The sequence below is a fragment of the Elephas maximus genome, chromosome 21 (genome assembly GCF_024166365.1).
Source record: "Elephas maximus indicus isolate mEleMax1 chromosome 21, mEleMax1 primary haplotype, whole genome shotgun sequence".
Taxonomy (NCBI): Eukaryota; Metazoa; Chordata; class Mammalia; order Proboscidea; family Elephantidae; genus Elephas; species Elephas maximus.
The window spans coordinates 38,406,270-38,432,135 of NC_064839.1; the positions used below are offsets into that span (position 1 = coordinate 38,406,270).

The following is a 25,866-nucleotide window of genomic DNA, read 5'->3' on the forward strand; positions in this document are numbered from 1 at the left end:
TGGCTGGCAAGGCTAGACTATCCTCTTTTGAGTCTCCTCGCGAGCCAATCACGCTTAGTCTCAAAGGTACTATCCAACGTCTAGTATGGGGGAGGGGGGGAAGAGCTGAAGAAGAAAGGTGAATCATATTTAATATGGGCGGAAGTGACTCTAGGGTTTCCGGTTAGAGCCGGTAAAGTGGGCGGTCACTAGAATAATCTCGCCTGCATATTGGGCGGTTAAACGGAGGTTGACCAGCGACCGCTCAGTATCTACTACACCAGTGCGTTTTCTTTCTCGTTTCTTTACCCGGAAGTGGTCAGCGGAGGGTTGCTAGGCAACAGCCCCTCGGTTACTTGGCGTTAGGGTCGCTGCCTGAGTTGGAGCTGAAGAAAAGCGCCACGTGTGTCCCGCTTCTTCCGAGAAGGGGTCCCGTTTGCTGACAGCCCTGAAGTGGAAGAAGGTGACTTGTACAAGTAAAGTAAGTGTGTCTTCCCTGGCAGTTGTAGACAGGAGTAGCCCAGCCACCAAACCGGTTGCCCTCTCGAGTTGATTCCGATTCACAGCGACCCTAAAGGACAGAGTAGATCTGCCTCATACGATTTCCAAGGCGACCGCCACATCTTTCTTCTGCCGAGCCACTGGTGGGTTCTAACCGCTGACCATTGGGTTAGCAGCCAGCGCTTTTAACCACGGCGCCGTCAGGGCTCCCAGTCTAACCACAGGCATCTTTAAAAAGTTTATCAAGTATTTCTCTCATAATACATGTTTATTGTAGGATACTTGGACAGAGGCACACCCTGAAATAAATAAAAATCACCCGTTTATCCACACCCAGAAATAACCACTGATGGTGTTTACGATGTTTACTCGTCCAGCAATTTTTCTATGCAAATATGTACACATACATTATATTTACGGTTCATGTAAAATTGGGTTTATACTTTACATACCGTTTTGTAACTTTTTTTGAGCTATGTATCATGAGAATATTTCAGTATATTAATTGTTCATCTCTAAATTAGTGGCTGTATAGTGGCCCATTGCAGGACTGTGTTCATTTATGTCATCAGTCCCCTATTGATAGCCATTTAGGTTGTTTCCAATTTTTCACCATTATAAATGTAATGAATACATGTTACACAATAAATCTTTCTGCACGTGTATGATTATTTCCTATGTATTAATTTTTTTTAATGGAATAGTTGGTCAAAGAATAGCTTTCTTTCCAGAATAGTTTTGCCTCTCTGCATTCCAGCAGGGATGATTAATACCAGCCCCAACATTCACATTTGGTGTGATTGTTGTATATTATTATCTTGTTTAATCTGTGCAAATTTAGTGGATTTTTAAAGTTATCTTTTAATTTGTTTTTCTTTAGTTATTAGTAAAGTTTATGTTTTAGGCTGGGTTCTCTAGAGAAGCAAAACCAGTAGAGCGTATGAATGCACAGATTTATATCAAGGAAACGGCTCACACTGATTGTAGAGGCTGGAATGTCCCAAGTCTGTGAATCAGAATAGTAGTTTCTCCTGATTCACATAGCTGCTGGGGCTGGTGAACCCAAGATGGGCAGATCAAAGAGCAGGGCTCTCGCTTACAGGCTGTGAAGATCGCTGAGTCCCAATATTGGTAGGCAAGCTGCTAGCTCAAGTCCCAAGAGCCAGAGGTCAGACGAACAGGAGGCAGCCGCAGGATCCAGAGCAAGCAAAAAGCCAGAATGGCTGCATATATTCTCATGCAGGCCACACCCCCAAGGAAACTTCCTTTCAACTGCTCGGTTACTCACAGCAGATCCCATCTTGGGAGTGATCACATGTAAACGCTGAGAATCATGGCCCAGCCAAGTTGACACACAATCTTAACGCATCACAGTTTAACTATGATTGATTGGCCATTTGTACCTCTTGTTTTGTGAATTCCCTGTTAGTATCCTTTGCTATGGACATTTTCTTAAGTGTCATCTCAATTTCCCTCTCCTTCCAGCATTCCATCCAGTCCCCCCCTGGCTTCCTTGTTGACAACTTTGCCCTCCCCTCACCTTCTTCTCTTTATCAGCAACATAGAGGAGTTTCTGAATGTTTGCAATCTAGTGGTGGGACAGATTAATCTTCTCTTTGACTTTTCATCGGTAATTTGTTCTGATACCAACAGTTTGTGAATTCCCTGTTGACAATCAGCTTCCCTGTTTAAAGTATGACCTATTGCAGGAATTTTTATTCATACCTTAAGATATGACATATCACAAAAATACAATGAAAGAAATTCTCACTTTTTCTTAACATTAGCCAGCTTTGGAACTGAATTCAAAATATCAAGTATATTTCAATGAAATCTCTCAAGATTGGCCTAAAAAAACAAAAAACTCCTTGTTAAGAAGTTCCTTAGAAATGAAATTTCTTCAATAATAAAAGTAGAAGCTTATATAGTAGAAAGAGCACTGGAGTAGAAATTTGGTAGTTTGAATTCTAGTCCTTGTAGAGCTAGAAGTGTAACTATAAGCAAGCTAGTCTGTAAAATGAGGGGGATGGGTAAGGCCCTTTCTATCTCAGTATTTTCTGTGTTTTTTTGATTGTTGTTTCCTACACGCCTTCAGCTGATCTGTTTGCCATGTCCCTAATACAAATGTCTATCAATAACGGACTGTTTAAATAGTATGATATGAAGTAGTACGCAGCTATGAAAAAGAAAGTGGAAGTTTTCTATATAAGTATGAAATCTTTGTATGTTAGGTAAAAAATGCAAAGCGCGAAGAGTGGATAAAGTGTGTGCTGGACTTCCATCTGCTCTCCCGACATGCCTTTCCTCCTCTAGACTGTTCTGTGACCCGGAGGCTGGCCTGCCTCAGCAGGTCCCCTGCCCTATGATTTCATTTGGAGGCAGCCATGGGAGCACTAGTAGGAGGGAGGAGAGTGGTTGCATCCCTTAACTGCAGGCTGATTGCTTAGCCAACAGCACTCTCCACTCAGCTGTCTCCACCATCCAGTTCTGGTAACTACTCCCTCCCATGTCTCCACGGTTACTAGCCCCAAAGTTTTGCACTATACCTTGTTTTCCTACATCCTGCCTTCACTAAACTGTCTTCAAATTACCAAAGTTGAGGGTGCCATCTGTTTCCTGCTGGAACATTGATAGAGTGGGCTATCTTTTGGGTGAAAAGGGAAGAAATATAGGAATGCATATTTGTACTCTGGAAGATATGTAAAAAACTGATAAAAATAATACCTGATGGGGGCTTCAGGGGGAGGTTGGGAAATGGGAACTGAGCTGGAGGAGGGAAAAGCAAGGAGGGAAGACTTTTCACACTTTAAATTTCTGTATTGTTTGTTTTTATACCACGTAAATATAATTACCTATTCCAAAAAGTTTTTTTTTTTTTTTACATAGTTAGGACTCATGCACTCAAACTGTCTTTAAACATTGCAGCTTTATTTCAGGATTGCCAGCGAGAATTAATAATTTGGATTATTTCAAGATGAGCTTCCTATTGCCCAAGCTGATCAGCAAAAAAGAAGTAGACCAGGCAATAAAAAGTACTGCAGAGAAAGTGTTGGTTCTCAGGTTTGGGAGAGACGAGGATCCTGTCTGTCTGCAGCTAGATGATATTGTAAGTGAATTTTTTTAATAAATGGTTTTTATTAAAAATGATTACATTTTCTGCAAAATGTATGAAGGGGAGCAGGCAGAGCCTGGGGCTATAGCTGTTCACTATTCAGCACACTTTCACTAAAGACTGATGATGTTCCTTCCACTGAGCTGAATCCCCAAAGCTGTGGTTGTGCTGAATCTGTCCTGGGTGTCCTTCCCCACTACTTGCTGTTGAAGCTCAGTTTCACCAACAACGCAGTATAAGAGGAGAAAACATTATTAACAAGTGTCTACAAACATTATCTAATTCAGTCCTCAAAATAGTGAGGTAATGGTAGCCCCACTTCCCAGATGGGGTAATAGCAGAGAGGTCAAGTCACTTGCCACTGTCATAGACCCACTAAACTGCACAGCTTGGATTTGAACTGGCTGCAGATGCTCTTTTCAATCTAGATTGCTGCCTCCAGTATGTGCTTGATTATAATCTCTGATTTCACAACACATCCTCACACTCTGATGAGTAGGGAGGGAGTGTATGGAACAGATTAGGTTTATTCTTGTCTCCCATTTATTATGGAGATAGCCTGTGAGGGTTAAGGTTGTTTGTCAACTTGGCTGGGCCATGATTCTCAGTGGTTTGGCAGTTATGATGTAGTTTGGCAGCTACGTAATGATAAAATCACCTCCATAACGAGATCTAATATAATGTAAACACCTTCATAATGAGATCTGACATAATGTAATCGGTTCCATGATGAGACCTGCTGTGATCAACCAGTCAGTTTAAAGGGAGTTTCCTTGGGGGTCTGGCCTGCATCCAATATATGTGGACCTTCTGGCAAAGCTCGCTGGCTTTTGCTCACTCTGGATTGTCATCTGACCTCTGGCTCTTGGAACTTGAGCTACCGGTTTACCTTCAGATTTTGGGATTCATCAGCCTCTGCAACCTGTGAGCCAGAGGCCTGCTATCTGAGCTGCCAATCTTGGGTTCACCAGCCCCTGCAGGTGTGTAAGTCAGGAGAAGCCTCCAGCTCGCTCTCTTTCTCTCTACATATATCTTAAAAACCAGAAAAAATATTGCTATGAGTCAGAATCAACTTGACAGCACTGGGTTGGGGATATACATATACTTGGAGCCCTGGTGACACAGTGGTTAAGAGCTACAGCTGCTAACCAAAAGGTCGGTAGTTCAAATCCACCAGCCGCTCCTTGGAAACCCTATGGGGTAGTTCTGTTCTGTCCTATAGGGATGCTATGTGTTGGAATCAACTCGACAGCAACAGGTTTTTTTTTTTTTTTTATAAATACACATATGTATACATACGTATATGTATTAAAAAAAAAAAAACTAAACCCATTGCTGCCGACTTGATTCCGACTTATAGTTAACAGTATAGGGCAGAGTATAACTACCCCATAGGGTTGCCAAGGAGCAACAGGTGGATTTGAACTGGTGACTTTTTAGTTAGCAGCCAAGCTCTTAACCACTGTGCCACCAAGGTTCCTATATATATGTGTGTGTATGTAAATACACAGACACATACACACACACACATCACTGGTTTTGCTTCTGTAGAGAACCCAGCCTAAGACAGAGTCTTAACCCAACACTGAGACCTCTTCCCTCCATTTCTATTACTGCCACCAACAGTGTGCATCAGGTGTTAGGATCCTCACTGCTGTGATTAAGAATGTGTGTGTGTGTGTGTGTGTGTGTGTGTGTTAACCTTGGTGGGAGAAAGGGAACGACCAGAAAAGCATACCCTTAGCTATAGGGAGGCAGGTATATCACAGAGGTCAAAAACACACTCTGAAGCCAAAATGGGAGTTTAAATCCCAGCCTTACTGCTTGCTAGCTATATGACCTTGGGCAAATTACTTTACTCCGTGTGCCTCAGTTTCCTCGTCTATAAAATGAGGACTATAATAGTGCATACCTCAAAGGAATATGGTAAGGATTAAATGAGTTAACAGAAGGAAAGCACTTAGAACAGTTAGCACATAAAAAAAATAGAAAGTACCAAATAGATAAAGTATTTGCTATCATTACGGGGGCTTTCGGTATCTGCATTATATATTTCAGAGTTTTTTGTTTTTAAGTGAACGTGTTATTTTTATAACGCGTTGTCAAAACAGGGAAACCCATGTGATCGAAACTAGGGAAAAAATAAGAGTAAAAATTTATTCACACAACTTTACCCAGAACCCCTTGTCAGCCATAATTCAGACTGGGTGGTGTAGTTACACCATGTCTAATGTAGCCTAATGTGAAACCCAAAAGGACTAGATTCCTGGCCCAGGAATAATTTTCAAATAAGATACTCTGTCCTAGTAAAAAGTTTTACAGAACAGACATTAGCTTCCTCTCACATTGTAACCTGCATCTCTCTCTCCATTCGCAGCTTTCCAAGACCTCGTCTCACCTGAGTAAAATGGCTGCTATATACCTGGTAGATGTGGACGAGACTCCAGTTTATACCCAATATTTTGACATCAGTTATATTCCATCTACTGTATTTTTCTTCAATGGGCAGCATATGAAAGTGGATTATGGGTAAGTGAGGTTGACTTGACGTTATTGCAGCCTTAAAAGTTTCCTTTAAGCAGTTTCAGCAGCTTACCTGTTTGCATGTGGTGTTGGCCCTGTGAGTCTTAAAAGGATTGTTTCCTCAATTGCACTTTCTAATTTTTCGTGTAAAATGAGTGTTTCATGTAGCATTGGTAAATTTTAATTTCCTGCATAAGTATGGAAGAATAGTACAGTTTACAAAGCACTAGCCATTCTTCAGCTTTTAAATATAGAACAGCTTTTAAAATTTTTCTTAGGAATTTCATTTTAAGCAAAATATGTGATTATTCTTAAACTCTTGGGACTGGTAGGTTGTATTTGTAAAAGAAGCATTCCTTCCAGCAAACTAAGACATGCTTCTGTCTTGCCAACTTTCCTGTTTTAAGCCACCCAGAGGAATTTTGAAGTCATACTGCTTCAAGCCTTCTTTAATGCCTTCCACTCCATCCAGTCAGCATCCCAGTGTTTGTTATTGAGTATATCCGTAATTCTTATTGTTTCTTGCTTTAATTGAATTATCTGCTTGCATAGATTTGTATATCTCTTTGTCATTATCTATTGTAAAGTGCAAGCTATTTATTCTCCTGGAACACAATTAATGTAATTATTAATTTGGTATAAACTTTCTAGAGGCCAATTTATGATACTACATATCAAAAGTCTTAACAGTGTCTTTAACCTAGAAATTGTATTTCTAAGAGTTTCTCTGAAGAAAATAATCATGAAAGAGGACAAAATTGGCTATGTGGATGTTCATTTGCTTTATAAGCGAAGACTTAGAACCTAGATGTCCACAGAGAGCTACTATGTATCGATAGGATGCTGTAGATGCATATTTAACAACTTCAAAAAAAATATGGTAGCTGAGAAAAGCACATCACAGAATAGTTTGTGGGGTATGGTTCTCATTATTGTGAAAAACATACATGCAATATACTTAAGCACACACACACGCACATACACACATACATACATAAAAAAACATACGTAGAAAGGATTAGAAGGATATACACTAAAATACGACCACTGGCCTCACTGGTAATTTTATTTCCTTGTATAAAATGTCTATATAAACAGATCTGGTATTTGTAATACTGAAAAAAAAAAAGCACACATATAAATATTTAATATCCTCCATTCCAAAGCATTAGTGAGTAGAATTTGGGGATCATGACTAGTTAATGGCCTTTGCACAGTGCCTAGCAAAAAAAACCAACAAACAACTAAGCTCATGCCAACACTCAGAAAACTCTTCTTGCTAATGATCTGAACAGTGTTTAAAATAGATTTTGAAGCAGAAGCCCTTCACATGACAGCTTTCAGCCTCCCACAGTGACCCACAGCACTGGTTTTAGTTATACACCAAATGGCCCTATAGTCACAAATTGAAAAATCAGTGCTGTGCTTTGTGTCTTCTTCCTTGACAAGAAGAAAATAAAAAAGCTACTATCGTTTTGTTTATCCTGAAGTAATTATTAGAAGTTCTAAAAGAGGTTGTTTCTCTGTTACACTGTCCAGGTCCCCAGATCACACTAAGTTTGTGGGAAGTTTCAAAACCAAACAAGACTTCATAGATTTGATTGAAGTAATCTATCGAGGTGCAATGAGGGGAAAATTGATTGTCCAAAGCCCTATTGATCCTAAAAATATTCCCAAATATGACCTACTGTATCAAGACATTTAGCTCATTAACTACTGTCAGCATCAAAGAGAATGGCACATCTTGAAACAGCACCTGAATCCAGCTGTGTACTTTCTGGAATCCTTTGGAAACATGTTCAGCATCCCAGCGGAGAAGAAGAGGTTTGACTTGTATGTAAAATACCTGGTCCCCGGTTAGAAGACCATGCTGGTACTCTGATGATCTGGGATACCTCCATTTCTACTACCTGCAAACCTCAAAGCAGTCAAGTCACAGAGTTAAGTTTCCCCAGAGTGATTTTGTTACCTTCTCTTTATATTGTGTTTTTGTTTTTTCTTTAAAACAGGATTCTCCTGGACATTGGCTAGTACAATTTGATTTAACCATGCTTATGAGATAGACAATTAAAATGGGAAGTCAGTTCCTATAAGAGCAAAAATACTTATTTTCTACCCTGGATATATATACACACACACACACCCCTCGCCCATTCCTCCACTTATATTCCTTATGCTGTCCTATCTCCCAGTCCTTATTACTCCAGTCTCTCTTGAAAAAAATAATTGTCTACTGATAGCAGTCAAGTTGTTTTTGTTTTGGAGCCTCTTACCCTGAAGTTCACACTTTTAAAACAGTGTATCGGTTTACTCATTGTACTAGCTTTTAGGTTTTTAAATTGCCCAAGGAGTAAGCTTGAACCTTCACCACCCAGCACCCACCTTGAGCTAAGCAAGGAATTAACTGCCCGTAGTAAGTGGGGCAGATGTTTCCCAGAACACAGAATTTCTGCCTCTTCCTGAGACACAAAATTGAATTTCAAGGGCTCAAGACTGAAAAGAGATCTCAGAATTGTTAGAATCTCATCTTCATGGGATTGGCCTGTTTTAATAGCTTTATGAAGAATCCTTGCTCTTCCAGGCACAACCTACCACCACTGGGGCAAGTTATGACTCCTCTCAAACCTCATGAGGCTGACTTACTGACTTTATAGAGGGAGAGCATGAACACAGAGCCCCAGTGCAGTGGCCCAGCAGTTTGTGGCCTACTTGGCAGCTGTTGGCCTCCTTACCAACAGAAACTCAGCTCTGGGCAGGGCAGCACTGTCGCTTCAAGTCCATCCCTCTTTGCCAAGTGGTTTTTTCCCCAGTCCGTTCTGAAGCAAGGGTAACCACGTGACCTGGCTCTAGCTAACAAGGTATAGAGGGAAGGCTGTTGGGTGCTTTTGTGTCCTTCGCTGACAAAGAGGTCACTCCAGGAATAAAACAAAACTCTTTTGTTACCACCTCTGCCTTTTCCACTCCCATTTTCTGATTTGGATTGTAATTGTGACTCAGAACTGCAGCAGCCATCATATGGCCGCGAGGCAGCTAGCATCAGGATGAAACATCAACATTCTGAGGAGGACAATAAAAAGCTTGGCCTCCGGTGATGGTATTGAGCTGCTAAGTGAACTCAGGGCTCACCTCTCCCCAGACTTGTGCAAAAGAACTAAATGTTTTCACTCTGAGTCACGTTAGTCAGGTCTTCTGTTACAGCCCAAATCACACAGTGTTTGATGTATGGTAAGTGCTCAGATACCAACAAAAACTCAGAACTGGCCTGTGTAAAATCTGCATATCTCTTCTCCTCCCACAGGCTTTAGAGACTCTTTCTCTGAAGTCATGATTTATATTATTGTTCTTATCTTAGTTGCATTCTGTTCTACAAGTGTATTAAGTCTGTGCTGAAAGCCCCATTCTATGCTAAATGGTACGTAAATAAAAATGACTCATGGATAGAGAAAAAAAAGCCTTCTTAGAGGAGAGTAGGAGGTGCTTATGCAGAAAAGGGAAGGGCAGTTCAGCAGAGGGCCCCAGAGCAAAGCAGGCACAAGGGCTAGACACAGCAGGGAGTATTCAGAGAGGAGCCCTGGTCCTGCAGTGGTTAAGAGCTCCGCTGCTAACCCAAAGGTCTGCAGTTCAAATCCAACAGCCACTCTTGGGAAACCCTGTGGGGCCAGTTCTACCCTGTTCTGTACGGTCGCTATGAGTTAGAATCAACCCAACAGCAGCGGGTTTGGTTTTTTTTGGTTTGGTGCAGAGTTCAGTGTCACCAAAAACCAAAGATTGGGACCATAGAGGGTAGAAGGTACTACTGGAGAGGAAGGCAGAGAAGGTAAGTGAATTTAGAAAATACCAAAGGTTTTGTTTTATTATTTTCCTCCTGATTAACGACTTGAAGCCACTTGATGCAATCAGATTATCCTTTAAGAAAAACAGGGACTGAATACTCAGTGCTGAAGATACTCCCAAGAGAAAAAGACATAACTGATGGCATTCTGAGAGCATTTTTTGTTTTATTTTTGTTTCAATTTTTTGGTGTATATTGTTTTCCAGTTTCTAGATATTACCTCTTTTACATCTTCTAGCATAGAAGTCTGTGTCCTTCATTGGGCCACTAGCTCTAACCTGTTGAAATTTATCGATAAATCATGAGGGTACATGTGAAGAGAACTTTACAGTGAAGGCCAGATCCTGGTGAGAGTATCAGGGCATCAGGTAGCATTTTACACCATGAGAAGGAGAGGCCATGTTTTGGTATAAGAAGATATAATGGTGGAGAGTCAGTGTACTGAAGGCTTATAGCAAGAAAGAGTTCAGATCCTGAGAACAAAAGAACTAGTTGGTGCCCGGCCACAATCGATGACTGCCCTGACAGGGAGCACAATAGAGAACCCCTGAGGGAGCAGGAGATAAGTGGGATGCAGACCCCAAATTCTCATAAAAAGACCATACTTGATGGTCTGTATGTGACTAGAGGAATCCCGGCAGTCATGGTCCCCAAACCTTATGTTGGCCCAGGACAGGAACCATCCCCGAAGACAACTCATCAGACATGGACGGGACTGGACAGTGGGTGGGAGAGAGATGCTGATGAAGAGTGAGCTAATAATATCAGGTGGACACTTGAGACTGTGTTGGCATCTCCTGTCTGGAGGGGGGATGGGGGGATAGAGAGAGTTGGAAGCTGGCAAAATTGTCACGAAAGAAGAGACTGGAAGGGCTGCCTCATTAGGGGGAGAGCAAGTGGGAGTAAGGAGTAAGATGTATATTAACTTATATGTGACAGACTGACTTGATTTGTAAACGTTCACTTGAAGCTCAATAAAAGTTAATAAAAAAAAAGAGTTCAGTTAGAGGAGCTTCCTAGTTACAAGAGTTCTGGAACCTTTTTTCGGGGAGACAATAGCAAGACCCTTATCTCTGTGAAACAGGAGACCCAGACAACTTCCATTTGGTTTCTGGTAAAGGGTGGATTTGTTCCAAGTGGTGAAACCAGCTCCTGTTGAGGAAGAGACTCTTGACGAAGTCCCAGAACATTATGCTGGCAGGGACTTTAGAGATTGTCTGGGATACAGATGGCCAGGGAGCTTAAAGCACTTGGCAGATTTGTGGCTGGGATATGATTTGGGCCAAGTAAGTCTAGAGTCCCTGCCTTTACACCATCTTATTTTCTGGAGTGCTGGTGCATTGGAGCACAAAGTATTGTCTCCGTCGAACTTTTTCTTCAACCTACTTTGTGCTAACATCTTCCAAACCAGGCCTAGTTCACTTCAAAGGGGCAACAGGGGACAGTGAAAAGAGCTCAGGGGTCTTTTCAGACAGACCAAGGTTCAAGGTTCAGCTTCGCTGTATAACCTTAAGCAATTGCTTAACTTCTCTGAGTCTCTTTATCTTTGTCTATAAAACAAGGATAACAATTGCCTTACTGAGGCCTGGCATTCAGTAGATATTCAATCAGTGAGCATGAGCCCCAAGGTGGGACAATTTTTATCAACTTAGGGATTGCTAGTTGGCTGGGGATTTTTTCTCCTTACTCCTGGTAGACTCTCTACTACTTGGCTGCCCCTGTACCATAAAGGAAAGGATAAAAACAGCCTAAAATTAAAAACAGCACGGAAATGAGTCAAAAGAAAGCTCTTTATTGAATGACTCAGCAATGCAGGGCTGGCTCCCATCAGCTTCAAGTCTCCCATCCACTCCCACTGTTTCCCCTCCTCCAGAGTGAAATCTTGCTCTCAGGCAAGAGTTTCAGTGTGCCTTTCGTTAGTTGTCAGCTGTGGTTTTCTGAACCCAGTCCAGGATGGAGGGCACCTTTACATACACCCCATACTCGGCCGAAGCACAGCTCTTATCAAAGCTCAGGATCCCGGCTGCATACCAGGTGTCGTCATCCTGGTCATGGATGGCAAAGGCGCTCCCAGCATCACCGTAGCAAGTGTCTTCCTGATACTTGGACATTCCCGCACAGAAGGTATGTTCATTCAGTATGGGCTGCACCCCAACAGGGCTCTTTGGTTTTTTCTTTTCAGGTACTGTGCTGCCTTCATAGTACTTTACACACTTATCTTGGGCAGCCACGGGCAGCATAACATACTTCAGGTGCTCAGTAAAATTGAAGATAGCATTCCGCCCCCAGCCAGACACATAACCCACACGTCCCTCTTCGGCATAATCCTTTGAAGGTAGGCAAATGGGCATTACTTTCTCATTAACAGGCACCTTATGTTTGAGTTTGATGAGCCCAATGTCTATCTGGGAGTAGTTAGGGTGCAGAACCACTTTCTCAATCTCCACAAGCTGATTTCTTCCCACGTAGAGTTTTAAAGTAGGAGCAATGTCCTTTGCTGTTGCATTAGCTGTATGATTCAGGAAGAGGTTTTTAGCTGTGGTCAACAGCCATTTTTCATTTATCAGCGTGGCCCCCGTGGTGAGATTATGGCGAGAGATCATCTTAGCCTGCCAGGGAAAGCTGCCTTTGGCATCCTGTAGTCCTCCTATGATCCGTTGCACCTGATCCACTGGATGCTTAGGCTTTCCACATACTGTCAAGGAGAGCAAGAAAATCATGAGGCAAAATATGGAAGAGTCTCCCAATCTGGGAAAAAGGGGTAAAAGCATTGGCCATTGCTACTATCTAAACTACCCTCGTTTGTTTTTTCTGACCTGGAAATATTTAAATGCTCTTTAATAATCTTTACATCGCTAAGATAGAGTTCTATTTCCTGCTTTTGTAACTAACTAGACTGAGATTTTCAAACCCTAGTGGATGAACTGTATATTTAAACAGAAATTGTCACAACAACGGAATTCTCACAGTTCCTTGAAGTTCATTGTAAGGGCTTGGAGTTGTTAACTCATTCTCTCTCAATAAAGAGGAATGTATTGCAGCATTGGTTGAAACTCAGCTTTTATAGATGTTGTAGTTAATATAAGGCAGGTTTACAGATCCACAGCACTAGTGGCACAGAAAGAAGAGGCAAAACCTTCTGTTCCGAGAGAGAGAGAGTAGCAGCTCTTCTTAATAAAAAGAAACAGAAGTCCCATCTCCAATCTCTTGTCTTAGCTTCCAGGTAATAGCATTTTGTTATATCCTCCCTTGGCTTTTCTTCTGGAGCTGGCTTTACCTTTGACTCTGGACTCCCTAGGCGGGCTGTCTGTCTGTGCCCAGAGGGTCTCCCTGTGCCTGGTCCTCTGGAGGCAGTGTGCACAGTGAATCCCAGTCTGCCTTTTAAGCCCAAATCCTTTGTGAGCTCTATCAAGAAGTCATGGTGTAACCACGACTGCCTGGCCAGTCATTTTTCCCTGATCCCCCATCTTGACCCTCACGTGCCCTGAGGAGTTCATCCAGGAGGAATGCGCCTCTGGGACATTTCCACCTAGATGCCTAACTGTAGCTGAACCCTCCACGTCCACCCTTAGTCTGCTTCCCTGGCCCCTGGCTTCCTACCTGCTTCGCATTCAGGAAGTGTCTCTCCAACGGCTTTATTTACCCACTGCTTCTCCCTGTTTAAAGTGTACACTCCTGAAACAAAAAGAAAAAGGTGAGTCAAAAGAGAAATCAGGTCTGGACCTAGCATAGGGAGAGAGGTTTTTAGAAATAAATAAAAAGGAGAAGGAAAGGCAAGGGAGGAGAGGAAGAAGGAGCACCACACTAGAAGCTAAGTGCTGAGAGCACCTATTGAGTAAATCCAGCAGGATAGAACTGTAGTCATAGGGAGGCAGTATTGGGTAGGGATCAGGTTCAAATCCTCACTCCACTTCTTATTGGCTACCTGAACTCGGGCAAATTATTCAACCTCTCTGTGCCTCAGTTTCCTCATCAGCAAAATGAGAATAGTAACACTAGCTCTTCATAGGGTTGCTGTGAGGATTAAGTGAGCTAATGAATGTAAAACACTTGGACAGTGCCAGGAACCTGGTACTCACTAGGTAAGGGTTACCTGGCATAATTGCCATCATCATTTGTTCTTTTACCGCATCTCCTTTTGTAGGACTCAGATGGGGGGGCTATGTGGCATCACCTTCCCTTAACAAAAGCAAAAACTTGAGGCTGAGAAAAACTAATTTGTCCAATGGGCCACAGCTACTGGTGACAAGATCCTTATTAGGATTTCAGTCTTCTGGCTCCATGGAGAACATGTGAACTTTCTGGCCAATCACTCCTGGCTCCATTCATCATGGAAATGCCAAGAGGAGGAGTGTGGGCAGATGGGAGGTGGATGGAGACACTTTTCCAGATCTTACCATCTCCTTCAGTGTGCAGTCTGTAGAAGTTCTTACAGTGATAGCGGACCAAGTGCTCCACGTAGCCGTTCGCAATCTCAGGGGGTTTTGGGCAGCCATCATCTACAAAGAAAAAGAACCAGGAAGAGGAGGCTAATATTCAGGAGTTGCTCCCAGAGAGCATGAAAAATCTGAGGAGAGGAAGCTGCTCTACACATCAGCCTCCCTCCAGCCCAAATGGAAGCCAAGGAAGGGCAGTCTTCCCTAATTTCTGGCAAGATCCCCAGTGTTTTTCGCTGTACTGAAAGCACAGCAACTGGAATGAGAAGCAAGGACTAGGTCTTCCCAAAGAGAGGATACAGATCTGATAGGGCCAGGTTGGAATGCAGCAGTGCTGGGGACTCAAATATACCCACCTGCAATATCTGTGGCCTCATTGCCAACGTCCACTGCAAAAAGCTGCCCCCAGAGCAGGAGGGCAACGACAGCTCCGAGGGCACTACAGAGACAAGACAGGAAAGGAGGGCAAAGTTGGTCTGTCCACAACACACCCCTCCCATAAAGCAGCCAGAAAAGAAAAACAGATACATGGAAGTGATAGGACCAAGAAGTAGCCCCCACTCACCCACACACTTTAGCAGCTTCCCAGCACACCCAGGTTCCAGCAAGCTCTATGCTGCTGGGAATTTTACATACACTTCAGAGAGGGACCACCAAGATACGAAGGCAGGTGGGTGTGTAGGACTTAGTTTCTGGCAGCGTTCAGTTGATGTTAATTTGGCAGTAATATACGTACTCTTCAGCAAAGAGAAGCCTCTCTCAGACACCCCTAAAGTGCCAGGCTACAAAGATAACTGCCAATAAAATGTGGATAACTTGAAGAAGGACGTGTGGGGGATTGTTACGCTGTTCTCTCTACTTTTTGAAATTTTTCATAATAAAAAGTTTTTTTAACTCTGTAATTTAAAACAATTACATGGTCATGGTTGTGTCTATTATGATACTTTGCCCTTAGGAAATGATGTTTCTAGCCCCAAAGTGCCAGAAGGCTGCCTAGAAAATAAGTCGCTTCCTGAAAGCATGAACAGTTAAACATCTCGTGGCAGATGTCTACTCAAGAATTGCTTGGTTGTGTTATGTTCCTAGTCTTGATATTTCAACATTTCAAAAAAACTTTTTATTTTGAGAAAATTTAAGTGCCTTAATTCCTCTAATATGTCACTATTGGTCTTTCATATAATAATTTTTTAAAAAAGGAAAAAAAAATCTAATAGATATACTCAAGATGCCGTGGGAGATGCTGGCATCCCCTAGCAAAGGTGAAAACTTCATCACCTCAAGAAAAATGATACACCAAAGAGTAAGTAACGACTTCCGGGAGAGACAACAGCACTGTCTGAGAGCATTCTCTTTTATGGACGCAGAAAAAGACAGGATTTAACCACTAAGCCCTCTGACCACCAAAACCAAACTGGTTACCTTCAAGTCGATGCTGACTCATAGCAACCCTATAGGACAAAACAGAACTGCCTCATAGGGTTTCCAGGGAACAGCTGGTGGATTTGAACTGCTGACCTTTTGGCTAGCATCCATAGCTCTTAAAAGCCCTCTACCTCACTGCAGTTTAGTTAATTTGCTGTGTTCCTTTTCTGTGTTTTCTGATTCTCTCCTATAGGCTTCTCCCGTATCTGGCCCATCATGCAGATGGCAATTGTATGCAAAAAACCGGAGAAAGCGGGAGGTCAAAGCCAGAGACTTACCTCATCTTTGGTCCGTCTGCCTCTGGAAGAACAGGGCTGTGAAGGGCACCTGCTGGTCCTTTTATGCCTCCCACATCTCACCCACCCCTTCACGATTTCCTAATTCCTCTGTCCACACAACACTGGCCTTGTGAAGGTCACTGATATTTTCCAGTAACAAAACCACAAACATCATCCCTGTCAAGAGTTGAGCTCTTGCTTCACACTTGGATTTCCCCCAGTGTTCTTTTACAAACCCTGAAGAGACCCTCCAACGTTGTACCCCCATGTAGCTGGAAAAGTATTTCCCGAAATCAGCAACTAGGCTGACTAGGGGAAGAACCGTCAATTAATGTCTCTCTGTTTTTGAGAGTTTTCAAGACTAGAAAAAGACCCTCCTTGGGTCATTTCAAACCCTTTAGACACTCCTCCAACCTTACTTAGGAGGACCTCTTAAGAAAGCATTTCCTTTTCACAATCATTACCTGTATGTTAACATCACCCTGTTCCTTTAATCTTTCCAACCTGAAGCCAGTAAAAGGTGTTTATTATGTTTTTTTCTGAATGCTTTTTGCAAGAAATCACACAAAATGATTCAAGCTATGATGTAGATTGATGCATGCATGCTCAATGGCAGTGGCTCTCATGATTTTGTAGTCTAGTAACTAGTTCAGATAGGCAGACGTTTCAGTCAAGTATCTGCACCTGTGTATCCCAGGTATTATTTAATAGCAACTCAATAAAAGATCACTTTAACCATTTTTTAATAGTCATTAAAGGTCAGTGATTCTTAGAGTGTACAAAGAACGTATCTGGGGATACTCAGTGGCACTGATAAAACAGCAAAATAACTGAAAACAACACAAATGTCAGTAGGAAAATGAGTAATTTGTGATCTATTCATATAATGGAACATACACAGTGAAAATGAATGAACTGTGCAAGAACAGCCTTTTTTGTATGTATGTGTGGTAAAAATAACACAACATCTGTCAATTCAACATTTTTTGACGTGTAATTATAATTCAGTGTCACCAGTCACATCAGTCACGTGCAGCCATCACCAGAATCTGTTGCCAAATTTTCCATCACCATTAACAGATACTCAGTGCTTCCTAAACAGTAACTCTCCCCTTTCCCCCTCCTTGCCACCCCTAACCACTGATAAACTTTGATCTCTATACATTTGCCTATTCCAGATATCTCAGGGAATCACTGTTGTTAGGTGCTGTCAAGTTGGCTCTGACTCATAGCAACCCTGTGTACAACAGAACAAAACACTGCCTGGTCCTGCCCCATCCTCACAATCATTGCGCTTAAGCCCATTGCAGCCACCGTCAATCCATCTCACTGAGGGTCTTCATTTTTTTTTGCTGACCCTCCACTTTACCAAGCATGATGTCCCTCTCCAGGGACTGATCCCTCCTGACAACATGCCCAAAGCATGTGAGAAGTAGTCTTCCCATCCTTGCTTCCAAGGAGCATTCGGATTGTACTTCTTCCAAGACAGACTTGTTCATTCTTTTGACAATCCATGGTATATTCAATATTCTCCAACACCACAATTCAAAGGTGTCAATTCTTCAGTCTTCCTTATTCATTGTCCAGCTTTCACATGTCTGGGAGGTGATTGAAAACACCATGGCTTGGGTCAGGCACACACTAGACCTTCAAGGTAACATCTTTGCCTTTCAACACTGTGAAGAGGTCTCTTGCAGCAGATTTGCCCAATGCAATCCGTCTTTTGACATCTCGACTGCTGCTTTCGTGGGTGTTGATTGTGGATCCAAGTAAAATGAAATCTTTGACAACTTCAATCTTTTCTCCATTTATTCTGATGTTGCTCATTGGTCCAGTTGTGAGGATTTTTGTTTTCTTTCTGTTGAGGTATAATCCATACTGAAGGCTGTGGTCTTTAATCTTCCTCAGTAAGTGCTTCAAGTCCTCTTCATTGTCAGCAAGTAGGAATGTGTAATCTGCATAACACAGGTTGTTAATGAATCTTCCTTCAATCCTAATGCCCCATTCTTCTTCATATATTCCATCTTCTTGGATTATTTGCTCAGCATACAGATTGAATAGGTATGGTGAAAGGATACAACCCTGACGCACACCTTTCCTGGCTTTAAACCTTGTAGTATCCCCTTGTTCTGTTCGAATGACTGCCTCTTGATCCCTGTAGAGGTTCCTCATGTGCACAATTAAGTGTTCTGGAATTCCCATACTTCGCAATGTTATCCATAATTTGCATAGTCAGTAAAACACAAGTAAACATCTTTCTGGTATTCTCTGCTTTCACCCGGGATCCATCTAACGTCAGCAGTGATATGCCTGGTTCCACATCATCTTTTGAATTTGGCTTGTATTTCTGGCAGTTCCCTGTCGATATAATGCTGCAGCGACTTTTGAGTGATCTTCAGCAGGATTTTACTTACATGTGATATTAATGATATTGTTTGATAATTTCTGCATTTGCTGGGTTGCCTTTCTTGGAAATAAGCATAGATATAGATCTCTTCCAGTTGGTTGGCCAGGTAGCTGTCTTGCAAATTTCTTGGCATAGACGAGTGAGTACTTCCAGCACTGCATCCCTTTGTTGAAACATCTTAATTGGTGTTCCGTCAATTCCTGGAGCCTTGTTTTTCACCAGTGCCTTCAGTGCAGCTTGGACTTCTTCCTTCAGTACCATTGGTTCCTGCTCATATGGTACCTTCTGAAATGGTTGAACATTGACCGATTCTTTTTAATATAGTGACTCTGTATTCCCTCCATCTTCTTTTGATGCTTCCTGAGTCATTTAATATTTTCCTCTTAGAATCCTTCAGTATTGCAACTCGAGGCTTGAATTTTTTCTTCAGTTCTTTCAGTTCAAGAAATGCAGAGTGCATACTTCCCTTTTGGTTTTCCATATCCAGGTCTTTGCACATGTCATTATAATACTTTGTCTTCTCGAGCCTCCCTTTGAAATCTTCTGCTGAGCTCATTTACGTCTTCCTTTCACTTTAGCTACTCCACATTCAAGAGCAAGTTTCAGAGTCTTTTCTGACATCTATTTTGGTCTTTTCTTTCTTTCCTGTTTTTTTAATGACCTCTTGCTTTCTTCATGTATGATGTCCTTGATGTCATTCCACAACTCTTTGGTGTTCAACGCATCAAATCTGTTCTTGAGATGGTCTCTAAATTTACGTGGGATCTACTCAAGGTCATACTTTGGCTCTCGTCGACTTGTTCTAATTTTTGTCAGTTCCAACTTGAACTTGCATACGAGCAATCGATGGTCTGTTCCACAGTCAGCACCCGGCCTTGTTCTGACTGATGATATTGAGCTTTTCCATTGTCTCTTCCCACAGGTATAGCCAATTTGATTCCTGTGTATTCCATCTGGCGAAGTCCATGTTTAGTCACCATTTATGTTGGTGAAAAAAGGTATTTACAATGAAGAAGTCATTGGTCTTGCAAAATTCTATCATGCAATCTTCAGCATTGTTTCTATCACCAAGGCCATATTTTCCAACTTCCAATCCTTCTTCTTTGTTTCCAACTTTCACATTCCAATCTCCAGTAATGATCAATGCACAGACTGCAGAAGCTGGTAAAATTCTTCAATTTCTTCATCTTTGGCCATAGTGGTTGGTGTGTAAATTTGAATGCTAGTTGTATTAACTGGTCTTTCTTGTAGGCGTATGGATATTATCCTATCACTGACAGCGTTGCACTTCAGGATAGATCTTGCAATGTTCTTATTGATGATGAATGCAATGCCATTCCTCTTCAAGTTGCTGTTCCCTGCAGAGTAAACCATATGATTGTTCAATTCAAAATGGCCAATACCAACATATTTCAGCTCACTAATGCCTAGGATATCAGTGTTTATGCATTCCATTCCATTTTTGACAACTTCCATTTTTTCTAGATTTATACTCCGTACATTCCACGTTCTGATCATTAATAGATGTTTGCAGCTGTTTCTTCTCATTTTGAGTCGTGCCACAGCAGCAAATGAAGGTCCCAAAAGCTTGACTCCATCCACATCATTAAGGTCGACTCTGCTTTGAGGAGGCGGCTCTTCCCCAGTCATCTTTTGAGTGCCTTCCATCCTGGGGGGCTCATCTTCAAGCACTATATCAAACAGTGTTCTGCTGCTATTCATAAGGTTTTCACTGGCTAAATCCTTTCAGAAGTAGACCATCGGGTCCTTCTTCCTAGTCTGTCTTAATCTGGAAGCTAGAAATCTCTAGGTGGTACAAATGGTTAATACACTTGATAGTTCGAGCCCACGCAGAGGTACCTCGGAAGAAAGGCCTAATGATTACTTCTGAAAAATCAGCCATTGAAAACTACAGAGCACAATTCTACACTGACACACACGGGGTCGCCATGAGTTGGAATCGACTTGACAGCAACTGGTACTGGTAAGATATTTCATATGAATGGAATCATACAATATTTGTCCTTTATGACTGACTTATTTCACTTACCATAATGTTTTCAAGGTTCATCCATGTTGTAGCATGTATCAGGACTTAATTTCTCTTTATAGCTGTGTAATACTCCATTGTATATATATACTGCATTTTGTTTATCCATTCATCAGTAGTGGACATTTAGATTGTCTCCACCTTTTGGCTATTGTGAATAGTGCTTCAATGAACATTGGTGTATATTTGTCTGAGTTGCTGTTTCAAGTCTCTTGGGTATATACCTAGGAGTGGAATTGCTGGATTATATGGTAGCTCTTTTTTTATGGTAGCTCTTTGTTTAACTTTTTGAGAAACGACCAAAATGTTTTCCCCAGTGGCTGGCTGTACCACTTTGCATTTCTACCAGCAATGAATAAGCGTTCCAGTTTCTCCACATCCAGAATATAGATAACCCTATGTTGAGTGAAAACCGCAAGTTTCAGAAGATTACATACAGATTGATGCTACTTTTATAAAGCTCAAAATCAAGCAAAACTAAACAATGTGTTATAGAGGCATGGATACTAAAGAGATAAAAACTATACTTTCAAAAATTTTAAGGGAAGGAAAAACAGAAAATATAAGATGTTACCTCTTGTGGGGAGGCAGGAGGAAGGGATAATGGAAGCACATAGTAGATATAAGTATAAATAAATTATTGTTAATGTTCTTGGGCTGGGTGATAGATTTATAAATGCATATTATTGTGCTTTATTTTTTTAATTTATATACATATTACAGAAACCCTGGTGGCATAGTGGTTAAGTGCTATGGCTGCTAACCAAAATATCAGCAGTTCGAATCCACCAGGTACTCCTTGGAAACTCTATGGGCAGTTCTGTCCTATAGGCGCTATGAGTCGGAATTGACTCGACAGCAATGGGTTTGTTTTTTTTTTTTTAATAAGTATTACATATATTGTATATATCACGTATATTTATAAGTATCAAATAACACGTTTAAAAACATAAAGGAGGGGGAGGGGGACAGCCCCTGAAGGACTTACTAAGAATCAGCGTCCCAGGCCCCACTTGAATTGATGAGATTTAGTAGGTCTGAGTGGGGTCTGTGAATCTGCATTTTAAATGTCCATAACTTCTTCTCAGCCTTCTTTTTTTTGCAACGGGACTCCACAGCTCTTCAAGTCTTAAGGTGGAACACATTTCTCTACCCCTTGAAATCTGGGCTTGGCTGAGTGACTATTTTGGCCAATGATATAGCAAATGTAACACAAGCAGAGACATGATTTGTGAATTGGTGCTTGCCTTCTCTGACTGCACCTGGAATCCACGGACCACCAAGTGATTGAGCTGGCTCTAGAGAACCCAGAAGTCCCACCCGTTAGCCAGCCAGCTCTAATTTCCTGCAAACTGACTGCAGCTGCATGAGTAGTCCCCTGCTGAGATAAACCAAGCCTGGCCCGAGCCCAGCCCAAATTGCCGACCAACAGAATCATGAGCTAAATGAAGGGTTGCTGCTTTAAGCTACAAAGTTTTAGGAAGGTGTGTTAGGTTGCAAGTGTTAAGCGATACAGCCAGTATATGGAACATGAAAATGGAACTACTCTGGCTGAATCTGCTCCCTAAGTCATTTCCCTTATGTCTTCTGTAGCAGCTCCTCTGTACCAGCTCTTTGCCACCCAGTTTCCTTCAATAACCAGGAAAGAGGAGCTACTTCTCTACTTTTTCCAAAGCCTTTTGTTGAAGAGAACACACTGAAGGCTGTGCAGGTTTAGCATAGAGCCTGAAAACCTTTCCTCCTCTAGTGTCCCCATCTCCCTCCTTCCCTGCCTCCCACCCCATTCAATCATTCACTCTTCCTTACAGAAATCATCTAACTTCAGTCTCTAACCACTGGTGTTTTGCAAATGTCACAGCCCTAGGCTCCTTTCTTTTCTGCCCAGCTGCTGCTACTTTTCCACAGAGTGAAGAAATGGGCTTTATTTCTGTGGATCTATGAATCCCCAGGGAAGTGGGCAGAACTCCAGTCCCATGAAACAGAAGGGAAACTTCCACTCTGGGCTGCAGCTGGTACCCTCCTAAAAAAAAGAGTATCTAAAATGAAACATTTCTCACCACCACTGAATAATTGCTTACTCAACAAAGGTACATGAAAACTGTCCTTCCTCCTATGAACATAACCTGGACTCCATTACTCTGACCCTTTGCCTTTTGCAACAAGGGAGTATTTATACCCTCCCTGCCTGGGCATTCTTCATTAACTTGATGACAAAGAGTAGCCCAAACACTTTCTCTCTTAATTGGGGGTAGGGTGGGGCTAGGTGGGGAAGTGGCAAGTGAAAGCCTTAGTGTACCCAGCCACAGGAAGTAATGAATATATTTTGTAGGGAAAATGGAAAGCAGGAGAGCTTGAGAGATTAATAAGAAAGAAAGCAGTTGGCGGAGCTTGAAGGGTAGTGTTTTGATTACAGATGCAAAAAAAAAAAGTTTTTTTTTTTTAATTTATTCTGTCATTATGAAAGTTTTGAAATTTCAGAAGTTACAGAAAAATAAAAAGAAAAGAAAAGCTCACCCATTACTTCACTACCCCAAGACAACTGATAACCACTGTCTTAGTCAACTAGTGCTGGTATAACAGAAATACCACAAGTGAATGGCTTTAACAAAGAGAAATTTATTCCCTCGCAGTTTAGGAGGAAAGAAGTCCAAACTCGGTGTTGGCTCCAGGGGAAGACTGTCTCTCTCGGTTCTTGGGGAACATCCCTGTCATCAATATTCTCCTGGTCTAGGAGCTTCTCAGCACAGGAAGGTCCAAAGGACGAGCTCTGCTTCCAGTGCCGCTTTGTTGCTGGCATGAGGTTCTCCTGTCTCTCTGCTCACTTTTGTATATCTCAAAAGAGATTGACTTAAAACACAACCTAATCTTATAGATTGAGTCCTGCCTCATTAACATAACTGCCTCTAATCCTGCCTCTTTAACATCATAGGGGTAGGATGTACAACACATAGGAAGATCATATCAGATGACAAAATGGTAGACAATCACGCAATACTGGGAATCAGGGCCTAGCCAAGTTGACACACATTTTTGGGGGAGACATAATTCAATCCATAACAACCAGTGTTAACATTTTAGTGTTACTTCTTTGCAGGTTTTTCTCTGTACACACTTTTGCACAGTTTTGATCATTGTTTATGCAGAATTTTTGTGGTCTGCATTTTTTATCCAATGTTATAGGACTTTTCCATGTTGGAAAATTCCTACCTTAAGGCTGTATCATATATACGTGAACATGCCCTCATTGTTGAGAATTTAATTTTATTTTTTCTGTGTTATAATTAGGACCTCTGTGGATATTATTTTTAGGAGGGGTATTATTACATATACACAGGAAAGTGAGCTAGGAGGCTAGGCTTATTTTAATCCACATGCATATGCAATTGATCCAGTACCATATACTAAAATGACCGTCCCTTGCCCCTGAATTGCACTGGTATCTTTGTTATAAATTAGGTGATGATATATGTATGGGTCTGTGTCTGGATTCTCTATTCTGTCTCATTAGTCAATTTGTCTAATCTGGGGCCAATGCCACGCTGTCCTAACTGGAATTTATAGTAAGCCTTGCTATCTGGTAGGAAACCCTGGTGGTGTAGTGGTTAAGTGCTATGGCTACTAACCAAAGGGTCGGCAGTTTGAATCCGCCAGGTGCTCCTTGGAAACTCTATAGGGCAGTTCTACTCTGTCCTATAGGGTCTCTATGAGTTGGAATCAACTCAACGGCGCTGGGTTTTTACTGGGTGGTATTATAATTCTTCTAAATATATTCTTCTTCCTCAAGATTGTCTTGACTATTCTAGATCCTTTGTATTGCATATAAATTTTAGAATTAGCATTTTAATTTTCACAAAAAAGTCCTGCTGGGATTTTGATTCAGATTGCAATGAATCTCTAAATCAATTTGGGGAGGCTTGACATCTTCACAATATTGAATCTTTCAATCCCTGAACATGGTACATCTCTTCATTTATTCAGGTTGTCTTTAATTTCAGTGCTTTACAAATTTTAGTATAGAGCTCTTGTACATTTTTCATTGGATTTATTCCTATTTTATTTTTATGTTATTGTAAATATTTTTACTTAATTTCCCAAATGTTTATTATTAGTATATAGAAGTATAATTGATTTTTGTATATTGAGCTTGTATCCATCAAAACCTTGGTAAATTCACTAATTAAATATAATAGTTTTGTTAATGATTTGAATTTTTTAGATACATAACCATGTCATCTTCAAGTAATCACTCTTTAGCGCTTCTTGTCTTTATACCTTTTCTTTCTTTTTCTCACCTTAATATGGTTTTTATCACAATGTTCAATAGAAGTGGGACGTGGACATCCTTGTCATATTCCCAAACTCAAGGAGAAGGTTTTCAAGATTTTACTCTTAAGTATTAGCTTAGTTGTAGGTATTTTTTAATTTTTTGTGGATACTCTTTATCAGATTAAGCAAGTTCCTTTCTATTCCTAGTTTTACCATGAACAGGTATTGAATACTTTTTTCTTTATCTGTTAAGATCATCATATAGTTTTTCTCTTTGTTCTGTTAATGTGGTGAATTACACTGATTGGTTTTTGGAATGTTAAACCAATCTTGCCTTTCTGGAATAAACCTCAATTTCTCATAATATGGTACAATTTTTATATATTGATGGGTTTGATTTGCTAAAATCTTTAAGGATTTTTGCATCTGCCTTTATGAGAAATATTCGCCTGCAGTTTTCCTCTCTCGTAATGTCCTCATCACGGTTTCATATCAAGGTTATGTTGATCTCTCAGTACAAGTTGGGGAGTGATCCCTATTTCTCTATTTCATGTAAGAGTTTATGTAAGATTAACATTCTTTCTCTCTTAATTGTTTGGAAAAATTTGCCAGTGAAGCCATATGGGCCAATAGTTCTCTTTGTAGGAATATGTTAAATTTCAGATTCTTTAGTAGATAAAGGGCTATTCGTATTTTCTCTTCCTTCCAGTGGTTGTATTTGTCTAGAAAGTTTCCCGTTTTAGCAAAGTTGTCAAATTTACTAAGCTATTCTCAACACTATCTTGTTATATTTTTAGCATCAGTAGGATTAATAATGTCCCCTCTTTCATTCCTGATATTAATATTTGTGTTTTCCTTCTTTTTTTCTTGGATAATCTTGCTAGAGATTTGCCTATTTTATTAATCTTTTTACCGTTCAAACTTTGGCTTAGCTGGCTTTCTCTACTGTTTGTCTCGTATCTGTTTCAATGATTCCCACTCTTTATTATTTTTCTTTTTTTTTTCATTTATTTTAGGTTTAATTTTTTAATTTTCTTTTTTGCACTTAAGGTAGAAGCTT

The 25,866-nt window shown here is 41.1% G+C and overlaps 2 protein-coding genes across 5 annotated transcripts; one reads left to right on the forward strand and one right to left on the reverse strand.

Annotated features, from left to right (window-relative positions):
- Positions 1–11: 11 nt before the first annotated feature.
- TXNL4B (thioredoxin like 4B) lies at positions 12–24,532 on the forward strand. 4 transcript variants are annotated; one of them, XM_049864796.1, is made up of 5 exons: positions 12–66; positions 296–460; positions 3,406–3,586; positions 5,970–6,121; positions 7,655–11,744. In XM_049864796.1, exons 3-5 carry the CDS (start codon positions 3,455–3,457, stop codon positions 7,818–7,820), a joined length of 450 nt encoding a protein of 149 aa, XP_049720753.1. In that variant the 5' UTR covers positions 12–66; positions 296–460; positions 3,406–3,454; the 3' UTR covers positions 7,821–11,744. The 4 variants fall into 4 exon arrangements, with proteins under 4 accessions (XP_049720753.1, XP_049720756.1, XP_049720755.1 ...); XM_049864799.1 differs by lacking the exons at positions 12–66; positions 7,655–11,744 and adding an exon at positions 15,999–24,532 and having other exon boundaries at positions 162–460; XM_049864798.1 differs by lacking the exon at positions 12–66 and having other exon boundaries at positions 162–460; positions 3,417–3,586.
- Positions 11,729–16,103, reverse strand: LOC126065109 (haptoglobin). Its single transcript, XM_049864795.1, has 5 exons — positions 16,084–16,103; positions 14,740–14,822; positions 14,345–14,446; positions 13,548–13,622; positions 11,729–12,642 (listed from the first exon to the last, which is right to left on the reverse strand). Exons 1-5 carry the CDS (start codon positions 16,086–16,088, stop codon positions 11,864–11,866), a joined length of 1,044 nt encoding a protein of 347 aa, XP_049720752.1. The 5' UTR covers positions 16,089–16,103; the 3' UTR covers positions 11,729–11,863.
- Positions 24,533–25,866: the final 1,334 nt, after the last annotated feature.

What these genes read in the sequence shown, in the direction of transcription:
- TXNL4B (XM_049864796.1), top strand. Translation starts at nt 3,455, where the DNA reads ATGAGCTTCCTATTGCCCAAGCTGATCAGCAAAAAAGAAGTAGACCAG. An exon ending in GTCTGCAGCTAGATGATATT is followed by an intron (nt 3,587 to 5,969) that starts GTAAGTGAATTT and finishes CTCCATTCGCAG; the next exon opens with CTTTCCAAGACCTCGTCTCA. An exon ending in CATATGAAAGTGGATTATGG is followed by an intron (nt 6,122 to 7,654) that starts GTAAGTGAGGTT and finishes TACACTGTCCAG; the next exon opens with GTCCCCAGATCACACTAAGT.
- LOC126065109 (XM_049864795.1), bottom strand. An exon ending in ACTGCACACTGAAGGAGATG is followed by an intron (nt 13,623 to 14,344) that starts GTAAGATCTGGA and finishes TTTTTGTTTCAG; the next exon opens with GAGTGTACACTTTAAACAGG. An exon ending in ACTTCCTGAATGCGAAGCAG is followed by an intron (nt 12,643 to 13,547) that starts GTAGGAAGCCAG and finishes TCTCCTTGACAG; the next exon opens with TATGTGGAAAGCCTAAGCAT.